The sequence below is a fragment of the Brachionichthys hirsutus genome, chromosome 1 (assembly GCF_040956055.1).
Source record: "Brachionichthys hirsutus isolate HB-005 chromosome 1, CSIRO-AGI_Bhir_v1, whole genome shotgun sequence".
Classification (NCBI taxonomy): Eukaryota; Metazoa; Chordata; class Actinopteri; order Lophiiformes; family Brachionichthyidae; genus Brachionichthys; species Brachionichthys hirsutus.
The window spans coordinates 2,323,915-2,346,104 of NC_090897.1; the positions used below are offsets into that span (position 1 = coordinate 2,323,915).

Consider the following 22,190-nt stretch of genomic DNA (forward strand, 5'->3'; position numbering starts at 1 on the left):
GCGAGCGCCGGCGCGAACAAACGCTGAACGGAAAAAAGACCGAGTCATCGATCCTTGTAAGAGGAGCGTTTAAACCGGATGGAAAGTCAACTCAGACCGAGTTACTGAAACAATAACCGAACATTTTACGAGCTAACCTCGGAGTGGAAAAGCTGCTCAGCGGCAAGCTTCCCGCTCACAGCCCGGGAATCACCCGGATACACAGCAAGTCTAAAGCCTCGAGACTCGGAGCAGTAACACAAGCACGTGGAACACAAGCACGGGGAACACAATCACGGGGAACACAAGCACGGGGAACACAAGCACGGGGAACACAAGCACGGGGAACACAAGCACGGGGAACACAAGCACCGGGAACACAAGCACGGGGAACACAAGCACGGGGAACACAATCACGGGGAACACAAGCACGGGGAACACAAGCACGGGGAACACAAGCACGGGGAACACAAGCACGGGGAACACAAGCACGGGGAACACAAGCACGGGGAACACAAGCACCGGGAACACAAGCACGTGGAACACAAGCACGGGGAACACAAGCACGTGGAACACAAGCACGGGGAACACAAGCACGGGGAACACAAGCACGTGGAACACAAGCACGGGGAACACAAGCATGGGGAACACAAGCACGGGGAACACAATGCACGGGGAACACAAGCACGGGGAACACAAGCACGGGGAACACAAGCACGGGGAACACAAGCACATGGAACACAAGCACGGGGAACACAATGCACGTGGAACACAAGCACGTGGAACACAAGCACGGGGAACACAAGCACGGGGAACACAAGCACGGGGAACACAAGCACGTGGAACACAAGCACGTGGAACACAAGCACGTGGAACACAAGCACGGGGAACACAAGCACGTGGAACACAAGCACGTGGAACACAAGCACGTGGAACACAAGCACGGGGAACACAAGCACATGGAACACAATCACGTGGAACACAAGCACGTGGAACACAATCACGGGGAACACAATCGCTACAGACACAGAAGAGGAAACTTACTGGCAGCAAGAATCCGGGCCTTGCGGCTCACCACCAGCCCGAAGGCGTTCTGGGCGACGCACTCGTAGTCGCCTTCGTCCGACGAGCCATCGGATCTGGTCTTCAGGAAGTGTCCAATGAGGAGCGAGCCGTTGATGAAGGTGGCGTGGTGCTGATCCCGAGTCAAAAGCAGGCCGTTGTGCCGCCACTGCATCGTGACCGGGGGGATGCCGTTCACCTGGCAGTGCAGCACGAGGGGCTGCTCCTGCACGGCGATGATGTCACGGGGCTCCAGGGCGAAGGAGAGCTCCGCCTCGCACATCACACCTGAAGAGACGGAGTTTTAGCAACATAGCTCAAAAGGTTACAGACGGATCTCGATGACGTTTGCAGGAAATGTTGGGAACGTTAAGAGGAACGGAGGATTAGATTCCGGTGAAGATCCAGAAGAGATCCTGGAGTCTGGATCACTTTGAAATGTTCGTTACCATTGCAGGCAATGGAGCTTCAGATTTTGTTCCTCAATATCTCGGTTGATTATTGACCGACGTTTATGGAATTTGTCACAGTCATATAGGGAGAGGCGGGGGGGAGGTCTCTATCTCTATGATCTGGATCACCATGTGGATGGTGTAAATCCAATTAGGACGGGAATGAGGTTTTGAGGCGGGGGGGTAAAGAGGGGCGACAACAAAAACAACAGATGAGAGATGTAAACGGTCTGACCTGCCTCTGTACTATAAAAGAGGGCCTTAGCAGGCTCTCTTCGTATCATGTTTCAGTCGCTGATGGACTAAGCACTTCCAGTCGCTGCCCCGGGCCCTGGAATCTGCTGTTAAAGGGGGGGGGGGGGGGGGGGGGTAGTTGAGAGGGGCAACCACAGGGGTCAAAGCAGAGAGCCTCTTGCTTCATCCCTCAAATTCCAGCTGAGAAATACCTCCCCTTAGGTGCAGGCGAGGAATTCATTGACACACTCTTCCATTAAGATCATATGTGGGGTATAATGGAGAGAACCCCCCCCCCCCTCCCTCTCTTCCTCTCTCCTTCTTTTTGTCCTCCTTCTCCTCACCTTTCTTTTATCACACAACAAGCACTGTACGTAAATGGCCATGGGACCGGAGAGACAGCAGGGGTGGAGGTGGAAGAAATGCTTTAACTCCGGCGGGGGGGGGGGGGGGGGGGGGGGGTGCTGCCCACTGAGCTCTAATTCCGTAGTTTTTTTTTCTAACACAGGAAGCAGTGAACAGAGAGGGAAGGGGCAGGCAAAGACCCTGAAGCCACATCCAGGTCACCTTTTGATCCAAACAGCCTTAAACACCGGACAGAATGCAACCGGGTGAGTCTGAAAAAACACATCAAGGGCGTCAAATTCAACCTCCCCTCGGCTGATTGGCTGATACAGATCAGAGGCGTTTGATTTTCCCGCCTCCGACGCTGTCAAGACACATCAGTCGGTCTTATCAAGTCTTCTGGCAAATGGGATAAAAACAGTTCAGTGCGGAACGTGTTCCGACATCATTGATTGGGAGTTGATTAAACATCTTTATTGATCCCGCCTGCACTTCCTCTCGGCTTCAATTAATCAGCCCCCCCCCCCCCCCCCCCCCCCATTAGACAGGACGACGGGAAGGAGCTCTGGCTCCTCTAATGAATAAAGCGTGCCGGCGGAAGGTCTGCCGGATGCAATCATGAGCCGTAGGTGGGCAGGAGGTTACAAGCAACGGTCTGAAAAAGGTCGGGGGGGGGGGGGGCGGAATCGGGGTGAGGGTCAGGGTGAGCGGTTCTTTTGGGTTGTGTTTAAACGCCGTCTGTGAACACGGAGCCTCCGAACCCTAATCGGAATCTATCCGCGAAATCTAAACAGCTGTGGATTTTCATGGTTAGATAAGGACACACACACACACGCACACGCACACACACACGCACACACACACACACACACACACACACACACACATCCCGATGCTGTTTCCATGCAAAGGAACGAGACACTAGCCAGTAGGATTACTGGGTGAGACCAGAGACAAGTGTGGCTCATGCTCCGGCTTACTATTGACAGATAAGTGCGGCTGGGTGGCTCGGGGGGGTGGGGGGGGGGGGCATCATATTTGCTATATGATGCTCTCAAACATGTGATGGTCCAGAATTAAAACACGTTTGCTTCCACATCGAGCGTACGGAAACGGATGAAAGAACAGGTGGAACCAATCCATCAAAATACTCTGACTTTCTTTATCCTACTTTCCCCCATTTTTCTCAGGTTATACGTCATTTTGAACTTTGAACTCGGCTTGGTAAATGATGCCTCATCGTCTGTTGCCACCTCGGTGCTCGTCGCTGTGTCTTTGCAGCAGCTCGGCTGATGGTTGGACAGACTTTACGACCGCGTGTTGGCGCGATCGATGAAGGGCAGCTGCAGGGAGGTCCGACGCGCTCCACGTTTAAAACAGCCGCCTGAGCGGCTCCTCTGTAAAAGATAAGAGTCCAATTTAAAGTTAAGCTCCTCCCTGTTGCTGAGACTTTGTGATTGATCTCCTCAGACGACCCGGGATCTGGTGCAGATATCGCTCTGACTGCTCGGCTCCGATCAACACCTGCTCTAAATGTCATTAAAAGAGCCCTAATCTAATCTCAATCTAATCTCCCGGGCGGATTGGAACGAGCTTCATGGACACCTACATCCAAGACGGAGCTGCCTTCCTGAAGGTGTGTGTGTGTGTGTGTGTGCCCCCCCCCCTTCACCACGCATGTGATGAACCACCTTTATGGCCTTTATGGCTCCGGCGGGGGCCTTTGTGGGTCGCTTCGTAAAATACTCCACGCTCTCGCCTTCCTTTGAATTAAGGGGCCGTACAAAGAGAGAGAAACTGTCACGGTGAACAAAGGGACAAAAAAAGGGAAAGTTATAAAGGAGGAGAGGGGACAGTGTGGACATTTAATATGCCCCCCCCCCCCCAGACCATTGTCATCTCCCCAGTCAGGAACTCCATCACGTCCTCTGCGCTGAAATGACACTTTTAAAAGCACGGAGGAAGGTCGACATCCCATAATCCCTCTTCATAAAGATTCTGGGAATGGAGTTTACGTTGCGTTTGATCCTGATTTGACCACGTGATTAAATGTAAACAGTGTCTCTTAAAGTTTGCAGCGCTGCTGTTACGCACGGCGGGGGAGACAGAGACGCGGACGCGTCCTGCGCCGTTTGCACCGGCAGAGCCGCGACTCTCTGGACGCGTTCACCGGGACATTGTCCGCGTTCACCGGGACATTGTCCGCGTTCATCGGGACACTGTCCCGCGTTCACCGGGACATTGTCCGCATTCCTCTGTCGCGTTTCGACGAAAACAAATAAACTCTTTGGACCACGTTGCGCGTCACCGTGGAGCTACCTGTGCGTGTTAAGAGCCTGGATGCGAACGCAATTCGTGCGTTCCGAAAGTTCAGAGTGAGGACACAAACAGAACTTCTAAACTCAATCCGATTCACCAACGGGCTGGCTTTGACCTCCGAGTTCACACGTTCCAGAATGCCCGGTGGGGGGGGGGCTCCGAGTATTAGTGTGCGCGTCTGAGGACACCGGAGAGGGGGGGGGGGGGGTGAGTTCTGGGTTATCGGTCAGCGGCCGGTTTCACGTTGCCTTCAAACGTGCACCGATCTCCGGAGGTCAGCCAGGTAATAAGAGAGAGAGAGAGAGAGAGAGACACTTACCGGTTATAGCATTGAGGAGGACTCCCAGAAAGCACGCACCGAGGCGGCGGCGCCGCGCTGATGCCATTTAAACACTTGGAGGAGATAATCCGACACTTGCAGCGACGTGAGGCGAAATAAACGAAGGTTGAAAAAAGAAAAACCCGCAAACGCAGATCGTTTCCAGCCACGGACACCGGCCAGCATCACCGGAGCTGCTCCGGTGATGCTCGGCGGCTCGACGGGGTCCAAAAAGCGTGCGCCATTTTCAGCATCTATCGGGGGTCTGCCAGCATCCCGCTCCCTCCCTCAAAGACTGTATCCAGAGAGTCTCTCTCTCTCTCTCTCTCTCTCTCTCTCTCTCTCTCTCCCTCTCTCTCTCGAACAAAAGGACAACCTGCAGAAACAGCAACAACTCCAAACACCGCCTTCACAGCAGTAAATAAAAATGAATCATATTAGTGCGTAAAACGTGACATCGATCTCGGTAATAAAGAGCAAAGCGATGATGTAATATTATAAACCGCTGATGTAATAATAGCAATAACCTTGGGTCAATAAAGGGTGTTTGTGTGTGTGTGTGTGTGTGTGTGGGGGGGGGGGGGGGGCAATAACGCGTCTTCTGAGGTTGGGGGAACATTTATGTTCAAGAAAGCGCATAAATTTCTGCACGGAGCAGCTCCAAAATCTAACGACAGTCCCCCTTTTGTCTTACAAAAATAATTTATCATAACAATGAGAAGTTTTGTAGTGAACAGACAGACAGACAGACAGACAGACAGACGCTTCTAACACGTAAATGTCTTAAATTAAACGCGTCAAATTAGGAACAACACAAAACCATTTTGTTCTCGTTGAAACCCGAACAGCCGCCGGCGTGCGTTTAGAATCGCGCATCAGTTGCATCAGAACAATAACGAGTGTTTGTTTGTTTGTTTGTTTGCAGACGAGCAGCTGATAAATAAACCCGTAACAACAAAGCAGGTGCTGTTTGACGACGCTGCGTCGCCCCCTAGTGGACAAAATGCACCTCGTTCGGATCGAAACAAATAAGATATTTGCGTCTGTAATAAATTTAATGTAATAAAGTAAGTCAAACATGTAATAGCAAAAATGAAATGTATTCTCTCCCAATCAAGGACATTAAAATCAGATTAAAATCAGGGCAAAGGTCGAAGAGAAGCTAAAATCAAATCAAAAAGGAATAAATTAAAGTAAATCTTCTTTCATATGATCCAAATATAACTTAACACAATAATATAGCATTATTAATATTAAAGCTTTAAAGGAAGGTGTTTTACTGCAGAATAAAGATAACGACCTTTTAACACTCGACCACTGGAACGCACGTTTTGCTGTGTTCGAGCTCCCTCCTGTGGCAAGAATATTTAACACATCGAAAAACAATTATCGACAGTGTTTCATCGAACACTCTCTAAATCCTTAACCTCGATGAACTACTGATTCGTGTCACATAAGACAACTAAAAATAAAACAACAGAACGAAAACTTCATCCGGGTCCTACGCCTAATCGATAAACACTGCTGAGATGTACCAGCTGAGACTGGTGAAGCTAGATATGATGGGGATGATGATTTGTGTAGTCTGTGCACGTGTAATAGACACCATGAGACGAATGATCCACACAATGGAATCGAACATAATAACCCCGCTGCACTTTTAAAGCTCATTGTGTTCATTGATCTGCTTCTGGGGTGGCGGTTTGGATTTGATCTTGGTGCTAATGAAACAGCATTCGTATACTTGTACCCGTGTTTTATATTCTAGCAGATATAATAAAAGCGCCTACTGGTCAGTCAACGCTCACAGCAAGTCTGCAAGTTTAAATATTGATACAACAGAAAGAGTAACATATCTCCATTTTTATCGTCATCTTTTGTTCCTATTTGTAGTTAACTTTTTATTTTTATTTGCTTATGGTTTCTAATAGTTTCATTGCCGCTATGTGCTACTTTATTTCCACGTGTAATATTTCTCAACTTTATTTTACTAAGGCTTGTTTATTTTTGTCCCACTGCAGAACCCTTTAAAAAAAAAGTGGACTCAGAAACTAGCAGCCTAAATCTAAATATTTATATTCATATCTGTCAAGATCTACAAAGTTAATTATTTATTAACCATAACTGGCCTCCTTCAAGATGGCCCTAAAAATACACATTTCAGGGGGGCAGAAATGGAGATAGTCATCACGACTCTCTCCGGATCAATCCCCCACCCCCTTTTTTTGTCCACCTACGTTGTACATATTATGTGTCTTTATAATTTATTGTTATTTTGCATCTGTGGAGTAATTTATTTTTATTGGTATTGTTAAATGTCGATGATTTATGTACAAAGGACTTTCAACGGAAACAAGACCGCAAGGGCTTTTTTGAAATTCTCCTCTTAGACAGGATGTTTGACTGTACTTGTACTGTGATACATGCTACTGTGTGACTGTACTTGTACTCTAACATTGTATCTAATAAATATATTCATCATCATCACTGATAATTTTTATCTTAGGAACTGCTTTATAAAAGGTAAATAGGGACATTAATGTATTTAAAAATGTAAATGTACATACAAATCTACATTTGTGTGGGTAGATTGAGACATATAAATATAGAAACCTGTACTTTTGAACTATTAATAACTATCTTGATTAAATTAAAAACAAAAATAACACAACATTTTAGACAAAGTAATTAGCGTGTCCCTCATCAGCATTAATCTCAGGCGTAATCCTCCTCCTCATGGATTGATGAAACCTCCTGTTGCTCCATTCTTATTGCTCCATAATCACAACGTGATTTTATTTTACACACACACACGCACACACACACACACACACACACTTCTAAAATAGATAAAATATTTTCGTAAATTGGTAACCGAACATTGATGGATTTGTAATATTACCTGGCTGCAGTTTCAGACATGGCCACCAGATGTCGTCATGGTGTTCAGATTTCCTTGTCGGCTCCTCGCGTCTTTGAACGCCACACAGGTAAATCTAGAATAAGTGATAACACGTCCGGTAAGATAACTGCACACCTTTTTTCCCCACACGGGTTAAACAGCTGCACTTCTCCGCGTCTTTCCTCATCAAACGCGCACGTTATCCAAACACGAACGCGCTCGAAATTTTGCCGACAAAAAAAATAAAAAAATAAAAAAATCGCCACTCCCCTTTATGCGCGTGCGTGCGTGGCTCGTCTTCGTGCCACCAGCTTCCAGCCTCAGCGAGGGTTTCACAGTAAATATGATTTATTGATCACGTAGCAATCTGTATCTGATCTGACTGATTGATTGATTCCGGTGATCAGCCCCCCCCTCCCCACGCGCGTGCTGGTGCTCTCCATCGACGGGACCGGATCACGGCGACATCCTCGCCGCTTGGAGCCTGAGAATAACGCCGCCAGCCGCGATGAGACGAATAACGGGAAAGGCGAAGGATGAAACTTTGATCGAGCTCCAGGGCGCGACGGATCCACAGACGGGAGGTAATTAGAGACCGGAACGAACCCTTATCATTGATCATTTATCATGCCTTTACCGGTGGATGTGTGTTTATGTTCGGTTCAATAACTTTATTTAGGCTCTAGTCATTGTGCTTCGCTTCAATTTGGCAGCTCCTTATAATAAAACTGAGACTCTCGAATTACGTCAGAAGTGAATAAAATGCGCTTAAAGCGGATTTGGTCATAATTAAAGGCAGAGGTCAGAGAATCCTGATGCAGGGGGGCAAATAACACATTTTTTTCTAGTAAGTAAAGTAAAAATGAAAATATTGTAGGATAATAACTCAGATCCATCTCCAGCTTGTATAAACGGCAAAATGATCAGGTGTGAAGGACGTAAAGCGAAACCCGTCTCCTTTCTGCTACTTGTCAAAGCTTGAACAGAAGATGAACGTCCACTTCTAATGGAACCACTTCGCTGACCTTTTACTCAACAGCAAACCACACGTTGTTCCAGCAGCAGGATCCATCCGGACGGTTTTCTCAGCCACGAATGTGACTTTAGACATTAGTGTAATGGGATGGAATCGGTCTGAGGTCGTTTATCGTCTGCATGGACTCACACGGACACCAGAAAATGAGTAAAGATGAGTAGTTTCCTCCTCCATGACGCCCCAACGTGTCCCCAGAGCAGGACGGAGGACTTTTAAGTCTCATAGCGTAGATCACATGACTGACATTTGAAATGGTGTCCACTCTACTGGTACGTAAACGAATAAAAAAACCCAAAACACGCATCCTCATTTCCATGGAAGCAGGTTAGTGTGCAACAACAGTCATGCAATAATGATTTAATAGCTCTGGAGAGCTAATTTGATGTCCTTACAGATTAATCTCGGTTTAAATCACCATAATAATAATTTCACAGTCTCTCCCTCGTTTATTTCTCATTTGTACGCGTCTCATCCTCTTATTAACGTCTTCTACTCCACGCAAGCAGACATCTGCAGGCTGCAAGTATAGGTTAATTGAATTTTATGAGGTTCATTTCAAACATGAGATCAAACAAAGGATAGCGAGGAAGAGAAGAGCAGGGTCGACCGTCCCTCGACCTCATTCTTGTCTTCCCGCGTTGGGAGAGTCTGGCGCTGGTGATAAGAGAACAGCTGTTGTGCTGAAATGAAGAGGAAAGACTGTTTTAACCGTCTGATTATTCGTAATCAGTCTTCGTATTGGGCATGGTCTCGTGTGTAATTATCGGCTTCGGAGGAGTCAATACTGAATAAAGGGTCGTAATAGATCAAAGGTATTAGAGGTACTAGTTCTAGAAAGTTCTGAAAGCACTGTGGCCGGGGAGAGGGAAGTCTGGGCTTCCCTGCTTAGGCTGCTGCCCCCGCGACCCGGCCCCGGATAAGCGGAAGAAGATGGATGGATGGATGGATGAAAGCACCGTCCACCCCGATAGATATTCAAAGGACTCTCCTGAAAGGCTTTCGTTTAGGCTCTATGAAGAGGAAACGGAGACCAGAGAAGGGGGGGGGCTCTGTCCTCGCTGGATGTTTAGTGTTTTCATTGATGGATTTATAGCCATCTAAATTTACCTTACCAGTTTGACTCCAGTTGATTGAGCGGTCTAATTGTTTAGAACAAACACACAAACATTGTTTATTCTGGTTCCCTGTTCGCTTCGCTTCCCCCGTTTCACTGTGTTGTGTTGTGAAAACGAAGCCCGACCGGCGATCCGGGCCTGCTGGCCTCATCTCTGCTCTAATGTCTCCATTATGGACGAAGTGAATTAAGAAACTCACACTTCTGTTTTGTGCAGAAAGCGTAAAGCACACCGGATATCTTCGCAGGCTTGGTCTGATCTTGAAAGCAGTTTTTTTTAACGCCTCACACTGTTTTATAATTGGACTCAAAGCTTTGGCCAGGAGTTTTGGCACCTCTCACGGACCGTCACCATGTGACCCTCCTCATGAGCGCTACCCGTAATTTAAGGGGCCTGCTTCCCTTTACGGCGGATCTTACTCTGCTATATCTGCAGGCGAGCCGCTGAAGTCATCGTCCAGTCAGAGGTGAAGCAGAGCCGAAGCGCCGCCATGGCAACAAGCCTCGCAATCGTATTACCTCCCCTTGACTGAGGCACGGAGGGCAACAGATAAACTCAGGGACGTCACAGAAGAGTTCAGGCCACTGGAGATTTATCTTAAAATCAAATGTCTAAATATAGAACGGGGCAGCTTTGAACCTCCTCTCGGACGAGACCCTGTTTTCTGGCCTTTGCTCTTATTGATCGGACATTAATCATTGAGACGGTTTGTAGAACAGGACAGTCCAAGCCAATAAAGTTGCCTCATTTGATTCTAACACAGCTGATCGCAACCCTATTAATATTTCACATGCATCGTATCAAAAAGCAAATAACCGGGACGAAAGTCCAGTTCTGGAACGTTCCTCTGTCCTAATCTGCGTCCACCAGTTGCCTTTTCTTCCAACGCGTCTTTCCTCCACAGACCGTCAACAGTACTTTCACTCAGTTGTGCCTCGTGCAGATAAAAAAGGCACGTTATTCTGTCTCGCCTTCCGTTTGCGGTATTTCTACGCAGCTCGAGCTTTCCGGAGATTGTCAGTAAACTGAATATCCCGGCGATAACAGCGATGGGAAAAACAACAGCAACAACAACAACAAAAACAACAACACCCCCCCCCCCCCTGAATCGACAGAAGAGATTAGATAAAGTTTGTGCCTCCAGGTCACTGGTTGTAATGACAAAATTCATATTTGAACGTAATGTTTTTTTTCTTCTTCTTTCGGTGACGGTGGTCAGCTGATCGGACAGGAAATGTGGCTCAGGAGATAGAGGGGGTGTCTTGTCAGTGGAGGCCGAGGCCAGGTTCCGGCCCAGGAAATAGAATTCTTCCTTCTTGAAGTAGTTGCGCCCTAAAAATTAAAGTAGGCACTCGGTTTAAGGGATTTGCAAATGGCGCCCACCTGATGGAAGTCGACCGAGCCGAAAGCATTTTTCTTTTTTTAATAAAGTACACTCGCAATAAGCAACGATTTCGTTTGATCTTAAATCAAACGCTCCCTGCATCCTCTCCAGGTCGACGCCGCTGCTCGTTTCGATGCTGAACGGCGGACGGAAACCCAGGCCCGATGAAACGCTTGATGGCGTTTGTTTTCTCCTGCATCACTCGGCCTAAGTGGGCCCCGGGCGCCGCTTCACAGCGGAGACGCTTTAATGTTTTCCGCAGTCGATCGGGACGTCCCACCGGTTGAAAGCAGATCTGTCTTCTTGTAACTCCGTGTCTGTCTGTCCTTTTAAAGATGGTCTGGAAGCGTTGACCGCGTTCAGGATGAACCTCCTCTCAGGTACGGGCAGAGCGGAGGCTTTAATGTGACGCCTGTCTGTCCGTCCCATCCTCATCATCCTCATCTTCAGCGATCTTTCTTCATCCTTTTGTCCTGTCCAATTCTTCTGAAATTAATTTGACCCTAAATCCAGATGACTTTTCATCACACATCCCTGGCAGCTAAGCCTGCACGACCGCGTTCCGTTTTAATTTGTCTCTCCGTGGAGGTCGGTGGCAGAATCTCATTTGACCTTTGACCCCGGGACTCCCATGTTCTGACTGATTTTGGCTAATTTTCATTCCTTCCCACTGAGTCTCTGGGTCAACCACTGAGCTTCCGCACGGAAACACCACTGCCCTTCTCTCATTGGCTCACACCACTGTCTGTCAGATCACCGTGTCCAATCAGAGACGGCCGCCCATGGCTTGCAGAGAAGCCAGAGGAGGCCGGGCCTTTGTGTCCTTTGTCAGTTGTTGTGTGCCGACTGTTTCATCGAGGGGGAGGCAAAGACTCGTGGTAGAAATGTGGACCTGGGTGCCCCCCCCCCCTCGCTGATGCCTTTATGCAGCTTCCCCCCACAGGGAGTATTCCTCTACCAGAAAAAAGAGAGGCGCAGGCAGTGCTACATGAGCACATTCTCTCTGCCAGTCCGCCTTGCATGGAGAGGAGGCACCGCTGGAGTGTGTGTGTGTGCTTGTGTGTGTGTGTGCGTGTGTGCGTGTGTGTGTTTTCAGCTCTTAAAAATGCCTGCCAGTACATTGCTGTTTGAGTTATCGGGCCTTTACTGAGTGTGTCTGCGGTGCATGCCCAATTATAAACTCTCTCCGGCTGGCTGGCCGCTCTTAAAGGGATGGTTTGGCTTTGAGTAAGTCTTATTTAAACCTGCACAGTCTGCACGTAAACACCATTAACTCCCATTGGCTGAATCACTAGCTATGGTGAAGGAGGACTGTGTTTCTCTACCTCTCCTCATTGGCTGGGGACATCGGTTAACAGATTCCACTGATAATACAGCCAATCATAACAGAGCTAATAATGGCTTCGCTAGCCTTATACCTTGCACACAAACTAATACAGCAAATACCAATTAGTTAATGCCCTCAAACGTGCCAAAAAACCAAACTATCCCTTTATATGACCCAAGAATATCTATCTATATATATATATAAATATAGATATATCTATATATAAGAATATATCAAGTGCATTCACTGTATGTTGTAAAATGTTGACTTTAAAAAGTCAGGAAACGGGAAAGTAGGTCATTTATTTTAAGTTTTGGTTAAATAGAGTTTTTAACATTTATATATTTGGAGCAGCAAGTTTCCGACTAACAGATTAGGGTGTAACATGACACAGACACAATAAATCCAGTCATTTAGAAGATTTTGACTTTAAAATAATGCTGTGTATTTTCTACTTTTTAAAAACTGGGTAGGATTTTACTTAATTTTCCCGTTTTGTATTTCTTTTGCAGATGAAAACCATGGAAACGGCGTTTCATTATCTGACAGGGTGACACTTCCTGGGCATGCAGAGGTAAATTTGGATGCAAATTGTTTTAGTTACTGCCTTCAAAATACAATAAAATACAATATTTTTTGACTCTCCGCGTGTCAGCATGAATAACCTTGCCTGCCTTAGATTGCTCACTCCTGGTATAGAGCTTTGTGGAAAAGAAAGTATATTTTGACAAAAAGCTTTAACAAGCTTAAAATACAAAATATGCTCAGTTTCAGCATCTCTGAAGTTCAGCAATTAATGTATAACGTCACTTGTTTGATTTTACTTTGAAGATGTTTCCCCCAGACATTATTTTCACCTTGGTCTATTGGCTTCCTGTTTCTGTGTTGGTTGCCTAGGAAACACATAAAACCCATTCAGGCAGCGTCTCCATTTCCTGTTGTGTCTTAATTTCACCTCAATGTTCTGCTAGAATGCAACGCAGGTGTAATGGGACTGCAGTTTGTTTATCTGCACAGAAAGAGATACCCGTATGATTGGAACACGCAAACATGACAACGAAACTGTTAGATATTTGAGTTATGCATGCACGCTCACAATACACAGGTTGCACAAACACTCTTAGTTTCTTTATCTCTACATACTCTGAGGTAATCACACACATAGATTAATCACATATAAAGTATCACACATTGTAACTGATACACGATGGGAATAAGTTAGGGCCCTAACGGCCCATCCCAGGAGGAGGGTGTAAGCACCCCCTGGGAGGAGGGTGTTTTCATGCCCACTATAAAGATCACTGCCGTAGAACATTCGGGACTCTTCTACAGAGTCCCGCTTCCGCGTCTGTAGGAGAGTCCAGCGCTGTATTTCCTTACCAGCTTTGTACTTACTGAAAACCTTCAGTAAACTTGATTCGTTTTATAATCCTGACTCATTATTGAATAAACACCTCCAACACGAGATATAATAAAAGAACCGGGGGAAAAAGGAGAAACCTAACAAAGCGCTCGCTGCAGAGATCATGAAATAAATCAGCTATTCTTGCTGCTGCTTTACGTTGTCGAATTGATTCTGAGAATCGAGCAATTTATTGAGCGTAAAAGAATTGATGTGTCTTTTGAGTTCTTCGAATCCTATAACGACTCAAAATTACAAATGTAATCTCAATATTTATCTTGTATTACATCTAAAATGACATTTTAGATGTAATACAAGATGTAATATAAATGTACATCTAAAATGACATTTTAGATGTTCCAGTTTATGTACTGATGGAGTGTTTCTGTATTGATCGACGTTAATACAATGGTAGTACAAGAGCAGACACTCTGTGTACTGTAGATCCTGATTACAGTGTCACATACTGTAGATGAGGCCATTAGTGGAAAAGCATCTTATATCAAATAACTTTGGGAGTTAAAGCCGTAGCTGAAATATAAAAGTGGATGCATTATAAATACAGAATGAATCTGTAATCCTAAGACATAGCGTAGTCATCTAAATTCCTCTGGGTCACAATGTGCTTTTCTAGCTTCATTGCTTGCTCTGCCTGTTCTTCCCACCCTGTCAGGAGGTTTAAAGTGTTGTTTCGTGCCCGTCGTTTGTTCCTCAGACGGACCAGCTACAACCAAACAAAGACACGGTGTTCTTCAGGGACGGGGTTCGAAGAATAGATTTTGTGTTGTCGTACGTAGATGACAAAGATGGAGAAAAAAAACAAGTAAGTGCAACAAAAAAAAAGAGACACGTTGCCCTTCATTGACTGATCAGCCTTTTTCAGAGACACCGTTACTTTTATGTGGCCCTCATTAAATCAAAGTCAATACCGTCCATGTTTATAATTATTTAGAATTTACAAAGAGGATTGATTTTAGGGTTTTTAGCAACTATTGGTGCTCCCCAATTCAATTAACTGTCCCCTTAATCCATTTGGAAGATAAAAGTAGGTCGATTTCTGCAAGAGACTCTTTGTCACACTCTTTCTTTGATCAGTGTCCATTTCTAAGAGTTTAGGTTTAACCCCCAAACAAAAGTATCTCATTATCAGAGACGGGTTTTACGTAAACCGTCAAATATGTATGCTTAAAGGAGAAAACATGCTAAGACTGGGTCTGTCTCTCATGCTTGTGGTTTGTTTTTCTCCAGGAGAGGAGGAGGGAGTTTGAGAACAACCTTGAGGAAGCAGGACTGGAGCTGGAGACGGACGACAAATCAGTAAGAGATTCAACAGAGCTCCTGCACCACCTAGTGGGCAGTCTTCCACACCACAGTCGACAAAAAAAATAAAACTTAAACTTAAAGGGATGGGTTCCTATTGGGTGCATTATGAATTTTAAATAATTAACATGAAGCTTTTTTCCTCTCCTTTGGACTACACTTTTATTAGGAATCCAAAGACCAAAAGACGTACTTCCTGAAGATCCACGCTCCGTGGGATGTGCTAGCCACCTATGCAGACGTCTTAAAAATCAAAGTTCCCTTCAAGGAGAGCGATATCCCCCACGGTCAGGACGTCCCGCTGGATTGGCTCTCGAATCCTTTTCGACTGCCGGACCACATCATGCGCCCACAACCCGACTACTTTACCTACCCTTTTGACAAGACCAAGACCGACTTCTTCCTCATTAATGACAAAGATACCTTCTTCCCGCCTTCAACAAGAAACAGAATTGTGAGTGGGCTTTGTACAAATTCGGAATTCAACTTTCGCATCATCATACCAGTTGTCTCTGATATTTTAGTATGCAAGAATGATACTCTTTTTACAACTTTGTTCTTCTGGAAAGGTTTTCATTTGGCCCCAAAAACCCTAATCCTTTAATCTCTTTCTCAATCCCTTCTTTGCCTTTAGGTGTTCTACATCCTGGCTCGTTGCCCTTACTACAAAGAGGGTCGGAAAGACAGAGACAAGACAGGAGTCAAGCGATTACTCAGCAACGGGACGTATACGTCAGCTTTTCCACTGCACGATGTAAGACACGTGGCAGGGAGAACCTAAATATGCACAAGTACATTCATGTTTGTAAGCTATAGGATATAAAATGGTAACGTCCAGTGGGAAACCAATTCCTTATGAACTATTTAGAAGTAGGGTTTATGCTTTCACGGTACACTGTGGAGCAAACACGTCTGGGGAATTCTCCTCTTTTCCACAAATATCATCTCTGTGTAGATCGGCGTTTGTCCATCCTCGACTTTAATCCCTACGTTGTGTAACTTCTCCCAAAGCTTATCCTCTGAACAGATGAGCTCAGACTCCGACTGATAGTTTATGGCCTCTTTTGTTCTTGGCAAACAACTTGAAAAACTTAAAAGAATTCCACTAAGCTGTGAAACCTTTAAGAATAAACATTGTTAAACATGAATTTCAGCCTGGAAGTTTTCATTTAATTTCCCAAGATGCTTCACTCGACCCATGCAGCATTATCTTTTTTCTTTCTCTTTTTAGTGTCGGTACTGGAAAAGGGCAAGAAATGCCGAATGTGAAAGTGAGCGCTACAACTTGTACACTCATTGGGCCAGATTTCTCTGCTTTTATAAAGTACAACCTCTTAACCTAATCAGGTAACCCGATCAGAACCCAAACACTGTGTTCTCATATGTATTTCACTGGAGCTTGTTAAAGTCAAAGTTTGATTCTGTGTTTACAGGAAGTACTATGGTGAAAAGATTGGGATCTACTTTGCCTGGCTGGGCTTCTACACAGAGATGCTGTTCTTCGCTGCTGTCATGGGTGTTATATGTTTCACCTATGGCGTGCTCAGTTATGATGACAACATATCAAGGTTAGTACCGTCAAGGGAGGCAGTAACCATATTCCCACAGGTACTTAGAAAATTGCACTCGTATGTGATTGCCGATCAATAATGTACATTAATGACTCCAGCAACAAGGGGTCAAGAACCTGTGCGGGCTAGTCATGTTATTTTACAAGACCATTTCTTTTTGAAAGAAGGAAGTCATTTAATTGTCAGGGTACGCTCATGTTTGACCAAATAAATACATTTAATGCATTTCTTGAGTAATTCTTATTGATTTAAAATGAGGGCATTGTAATGTTTAAACACAAAAGGGTCTTATTATATTTATAGTATCATAGAAACTCCATCCAAAAACATGAAAATCAGCATCAAAATATTCAGACACGATAAGTAAGTGATTGAGGTTTCCACATACTTTTTGCCAAATAGTATAGTCTCTTAAAGTTTGATTGGTTAGTAACATTTTTAAAACATTATTTGACCTGTATTGATGTGCTGTTGTTCATTGTGTTCTCTTACTTCATCCTAGCAAAGAAATATGTAACGCTAGCATCGGCGGCAGTATCGTGATGTGTCCACTGTGTGATAAAAAATGCCCCTTCTGGAAACTTAACTCGATGTGTCTCTCCTCCTGGGTAAAACATTCAGTTTTATTTTTAAACAGACGATAATACTTATCTTTGTGTTATAAATTAGAATTCTGCTCCAATACTGTGTGAAATAAACAAATATCAACGTTTTATTCCATTGAGTCAGCAATATGATTGAATTTTTCTGACAAAAGCTAAGTCACATTTTCAATGTTCTGTCTTCCCAGCAATCCCATCTGTTCGATAATGAGGGAACGATATTCTTTGCCATATTTATGGGGATTTGGGGTAAGTATCAGCTGATGGGGGTCGTCCTGTGTCGAAATATTCCCCCTCTTGTGATGGATTTACACAGCTAGATCCTTCTCGATGCGGAAGCACGGACATCAATCTATACTACTTCAGTCGAGAACACCACAACACAACGAGCACACTCTAGGTGAAAATGTGTATTTAATGTTTGCTCTCTTCTCAACTACGTGGCAGTAACTCTCTTTTTGGAGTTCTGGAAACGGCGTCAGGCCCGGCTGGAATACGAGTGGGACTTGGTGGATTTTGAGGAGGCTCAGCAGCAGCTTCAAATCCGGCCCGAGTTTGAGATCAGATGTACCAACAGGAGACTCAATAAGATCACTCAGGTGCTGCAAACCCATCACTGAAACGCGATGACCACCACCACAAAACAGCAACGTCGCGCCTGCTTTAAATCCAACGGCTAACAACGGCGCTAACTATTCCTCCAGGAAATGGAGCCGTATCTCCCCGTCACTAGCAAGTGTGCTCGCTTCTGCCTCTCAGCGACGACCGTTTTATTCTGGGTAAGAATTGTGCCATCATTTTCCACATTAGGTCAAGGATTTAAGCAACATGCGTTGGCTCGTCCACAGATTTCTCTGATTGTGGCCTGCATTATCGGGGTCATAGCGTACAGGCTGGCCGTGTACGCTGCCTTCGCAAGCATCATCAAAGATCCCATGAGGAAGATCCAGTTCGTGGGCAGATTCATCACCCCGCAGCTCGCGACGTCCGTCACCGCCTCCTGCATCAACTTCGTCATCATCATGATCCTCAATTTCTTTTACGAGAGGGTGGCCATTTGGATTACGGATATGGGTAAAGCGATTTCATGCGGCATCCACTGACAAGTGTCTACAGACCCTCCCTGGCGCTGATTGTAACCCGAGGCTACCGTTTACATCCTGCAGAAATCCCAAAGACACACCTTGAATATGAAAACAGGTTGACTATGAAGATGTTCCTGTTCCAGTTCGTCAACTACTACTCCTCTTGCTTCTATGTGGCCTTCTTTAAAGGCAAGTTCGTGGGTTATCCTGGCGACTACACGTACATGTTCGGCAAATGGAGCAAACTGAGGAATGAGGAGGTGAGTCGTCTTTATCACGACCCCACTGAAATATGTCTTAAAATACGCTCGAGCTATTTAAAGACGCTCGTTTATTTTGTCCCAGTGCGACCCCGGGGGCTGTCTGATCGAACTGACCACGCAGCTGGTAATCGTCATGGCAGGAAAACAAATGTGCGGGAACATTCAGGAAGCCCTGCTGCCGTAAGTCCATCAGTTTTATCCTCCGCCCACTCATTCACCTGCTTAATCTTTCATCCCGTTAGCCTCAAGTCATAGATGATCAACGTTTAATCAATGCAATATTTGTGTTGTAGTCCGAGGAATCTTGGTTTTGATTTTGTTTGGTCTCTGATCAGTTCTTTTGTTGGAATCAGTGGGTGGTTTTGGGGCACTTAACCATTTTTGCCCCCCTAACCCAGCATCCACAGCCTTACAGGATTTGTTTCTACGGAAACAATGTTCAATTTCTGCCGCACAAAGTTCTTTAAGATTGATATGTCAAACTGCACAAATTATCATCATGTTGGTGTAAACCGGTTAACGTCTCTACCCAACACTTCAGATGAACACCTGCATTAAAAAGAAAAGTCAAGGTAAATTTTGAGATATTGCCAAGTTAAATATTTTATTAGCCAATATTATTATTATTATCTGAATCACTTTAGGATATGCCTAGAAAACATTCAGTAGCCTGAAAGCTATTTGCTTTTTTTTTTTTTTTCCTGTTGGGATACTCAAAGTTTTTATGAAATTTTATGGTGAGACTCAAAAGATCCAGATAAGTAATATATATATATATATATATATATATATATATATATTTAGGGATAAACGATGTAGCATTCCCTAAAGATGGTTAGATCCTTTCATTTTCAATCCAATAACTACCGTAAGAGCTGGATATGAAACGCAAACAAACTAAATATACCGCGTAGATACATTTCCATGCAGTTGCATCGCATTTCTAAACCCTACAGCGACTTCAAATTAAACTACTATTCATTTAAACACAAACAAAATGGCTCCAGTTAGAAACGAGACGTAGAACTCATCTTAATGTTACTGTTTAAAAACAAGCACCAACCTTGTGTCTCTTCGCCGGGTTGTTATTGGAAAAAAACCCGGATCTCTTCCGTAGATTACTACGCTTTAGCTTGATTACACAGGAATTCTGCACCTGACCTCTACCAGGGAGTCTCCTTCAAAATAAAAGCACGATTGTAGCAAACCGGAACTAAGATCTAAATGTAAAGAATTACGTTTCACAATATAAGCCAAAAAAAATAATAAAAGTGGTTATGACCGTAATCATATTTTGGGTTATTTACGAAGGCAATTAGAAGAATCTTGCTTCTGGATAATGTCTACAATTCTTGGACAAAGATCTACCTCACTTTAAAATCTGATCTGGATCCACATTATATTCTAGATTTGGTGATTTCCGTTAAAACTGAAAAACTCTCTGAAAATGTGAGCTTTAAATAATAATGAAACAGACTTTAATCTGATTCAGATTCATATTTGATGTATCTTCAAACGCCATTAGTGAAATAATGTTTTTCTTGAATGAAACTAATAATGATGCAAATGTGATTCTAAGTTCCGAGAGTGAGTTTTCATGACTAAGTCATATTTTAAGGTCAATTTTAGGTGCAAGGAGATGCTGGAGAAACTGAACTGCATCGGTGGAGGCATTTGCTCAACGAGTGTTTTTCCTACAGAAGATCTAGATTTCATAAAATATATTTATTGGCAACGCTGAGTACCGACCCCAAAGCTCCCCCTCAGTTATATAACCTGTGTCTGTCACATAAGCCTCTTGTTTGTCGAGCGTTTCTTCTTTTTGACAGGTTGATGCGTAACTGGTGGAGCGGCAGAAAGGGACGACACCATCCAGAGAACCACTACAGCCGCTGGGAGCAGGACCACGTCCTGCAGAACTTCACCCAGCTGGGATTGTTCTACGAGTACCTGGAGATGGGTGAGAAGCGCTGCTGTTTTACGCCCCCCTGTTTCCCCCTCTCTAACTCCTTCGCTCTGCTCCTGTCATTCCAGTCATCCAGTTTGGCTTCATCACTTTATTTGTGGCCTCTTTCCCCTTGGCTCCTCTCTTGGCTCTGTTCAACAACATCCTGGAGATCAGAGTGGACGCCTGGAAGTTCACCACCCAGTTCAGACGACCAGTAGCCTCCAAGGCCAGAAACATCGGCGCGTGGCAGGAGATCCTAAACGCAGTGGCCATCTTGTCTGTTGTTACCAATGTGAGCGTAACGCATTTACATCGGGCCTTGAGTTTGCTTCGGTTTGGATGTAAACATTTTATTTTATGACTTTTATTCCAGGCTTTCATAATGGCGTTCACCTCCGACATGATCCCCCGTATGGTTTACCTCTACGCCAACAGCAACGGAGTCACCATGAGCGGCTACGTTAACAACAGCCTTTCGGTTTACAACATCTCACAGATTCCTGAGAAAAACATGCCTGAAGCGCCGGACTACTGGTTCGATAACTCGACTACTACCTGCAGGTATTAGAGCTCCTCGCACGTCCGGCTTCAGCTCATTTTCAAGTCTCATAGTGTAGCACTGCTCAGGTGTTGTATTTTTCTTTGTCCCAGATATCGAGACTACCGTTACCCTCCTGGCCACCAGAGGGAGTACACACACACCATGCAGTTCTGGCACATCCTGGCTGCGAAACTGGCCTTCATTATAACCATGGAGGTGAGACGGCAGGGCTTTTACCGTCGCGCCTTACTCGGAGAATCGGCGCTGATTGCGCCTAACTTCTCTCCTCGCAGCACGTGGTCTTCGTGGTGAAGTTCTTCGTGGCGTGGTTGATCCCAGACGTGCCGTCGGACGTGAAGGCGAGGATCAAACGAGAACGCTACCTGATTCAGGAGTACCTGCACAACTACGAGGTGGAGAAACTCAAACTCCAGCTGAGCGCCAGCTTCATCACGGAGCCCCCGTCAGAAGTGTCCCTGACGATAGACAAGCACGAGGCGTTGTCCGAGTGCCTATAGCTTCCCAGCTGTATCTGCAGCTTGCGCCATTTCCTCTTTCATCTTTTAATGCTCCATTTGTCATTGAGTCAGCATTTGTGGTGGTGAACGTGACATTAGCGGTCATGACGTCAGTATTTCATTTCCTGCATGTGATCCAATCAAAGATAAAAGTCGATTCAGAAAGGATGTAAAAAAAAAAAAAAAGGTTTGATTGGTGATCATTTGGAGGATATGTGTCATTCCTTGTCCTGCCATTTTAACTATGAATGTAGGAAACACTAACATTTTAAATGTACCTAATATGAATCTATATATAAATGTAAAAAATGTTTCCTGTTTCTTTTGAACAACTAGATGTGATATATTTACTTCCACGGATCTCTGGCTGGACTGTAAGATTGGCAGCTTTATTGTTTCAGAGAATTATATTCAGAGGAAAGCTATTTACAAACTGTGCATTTGAGAACCACGTACCTCCATCACA

At 44.9% G+C, this 22,190-nt stretch overlaps 2 protein-coding genes across 2 annotated transcripts in view; one reads left to right on the top strand and one right to left on the bottom strand.

Annotated features, from left to right (window-relative positions):
* igdcc3 (immunoglobulin superfamily, DCC subclass, member 3) overlaps positions 1-4,777 on the bottom strand; it is a 28,894-nt gene extending 24,117 nt beyond the window's left edge. The window contains exons 1-2 of the mRNA XM_068739998.1: positions 4,711-4,777; positions 1,024-1,329 (exon numbers count right to left, since the gene is read on the bottom strand). Coding sequence (XP_068596099.1) covers positions 1,024-1,329; positions 4,711-4,777 — 373 coding nt within the window. The remainder of the gene's footprint in view (positions 1-1,023; positions 1,330-4,710) is intronic.
* A 3,343-nt stretch (positions 4,778-8,120) lies between these two features.
* ano5b (anoctamin 5b) lies at positions 8,121-22,190 on the top strand. Its single transcript, XM_068742126.1, has 20 exons — positions 8,121-8,196; positions 12,987-13,048; positions 14,592-14,699; positions 15,125-15,193; positions 15,366-15,650; positions 15,831-15,950; positions 16,428-16,543; positions 16,630-16,764; positions 17,270-17,375; positions 17,558-17,618; positions 17,817-17,968; positions 18,074-18,148; positions 18,218-18,443; positions 18,536-18,714; positions 18,800-18,897; positions 20,547-20,677; positions 20,752-20,957; positions 21,039-21,226; positions 21,317-21,422; positions 21,500-22,190. The coding sequence occupies exons 1-20, from the start codon at positions 8,121-8,123 to the stop codon at positions 21,722-21,724; spliced, it is 2,724 nt and encodes a 907-aa protein (XP_068598227.1). The 3' UTR covers positions 21,725-22,190.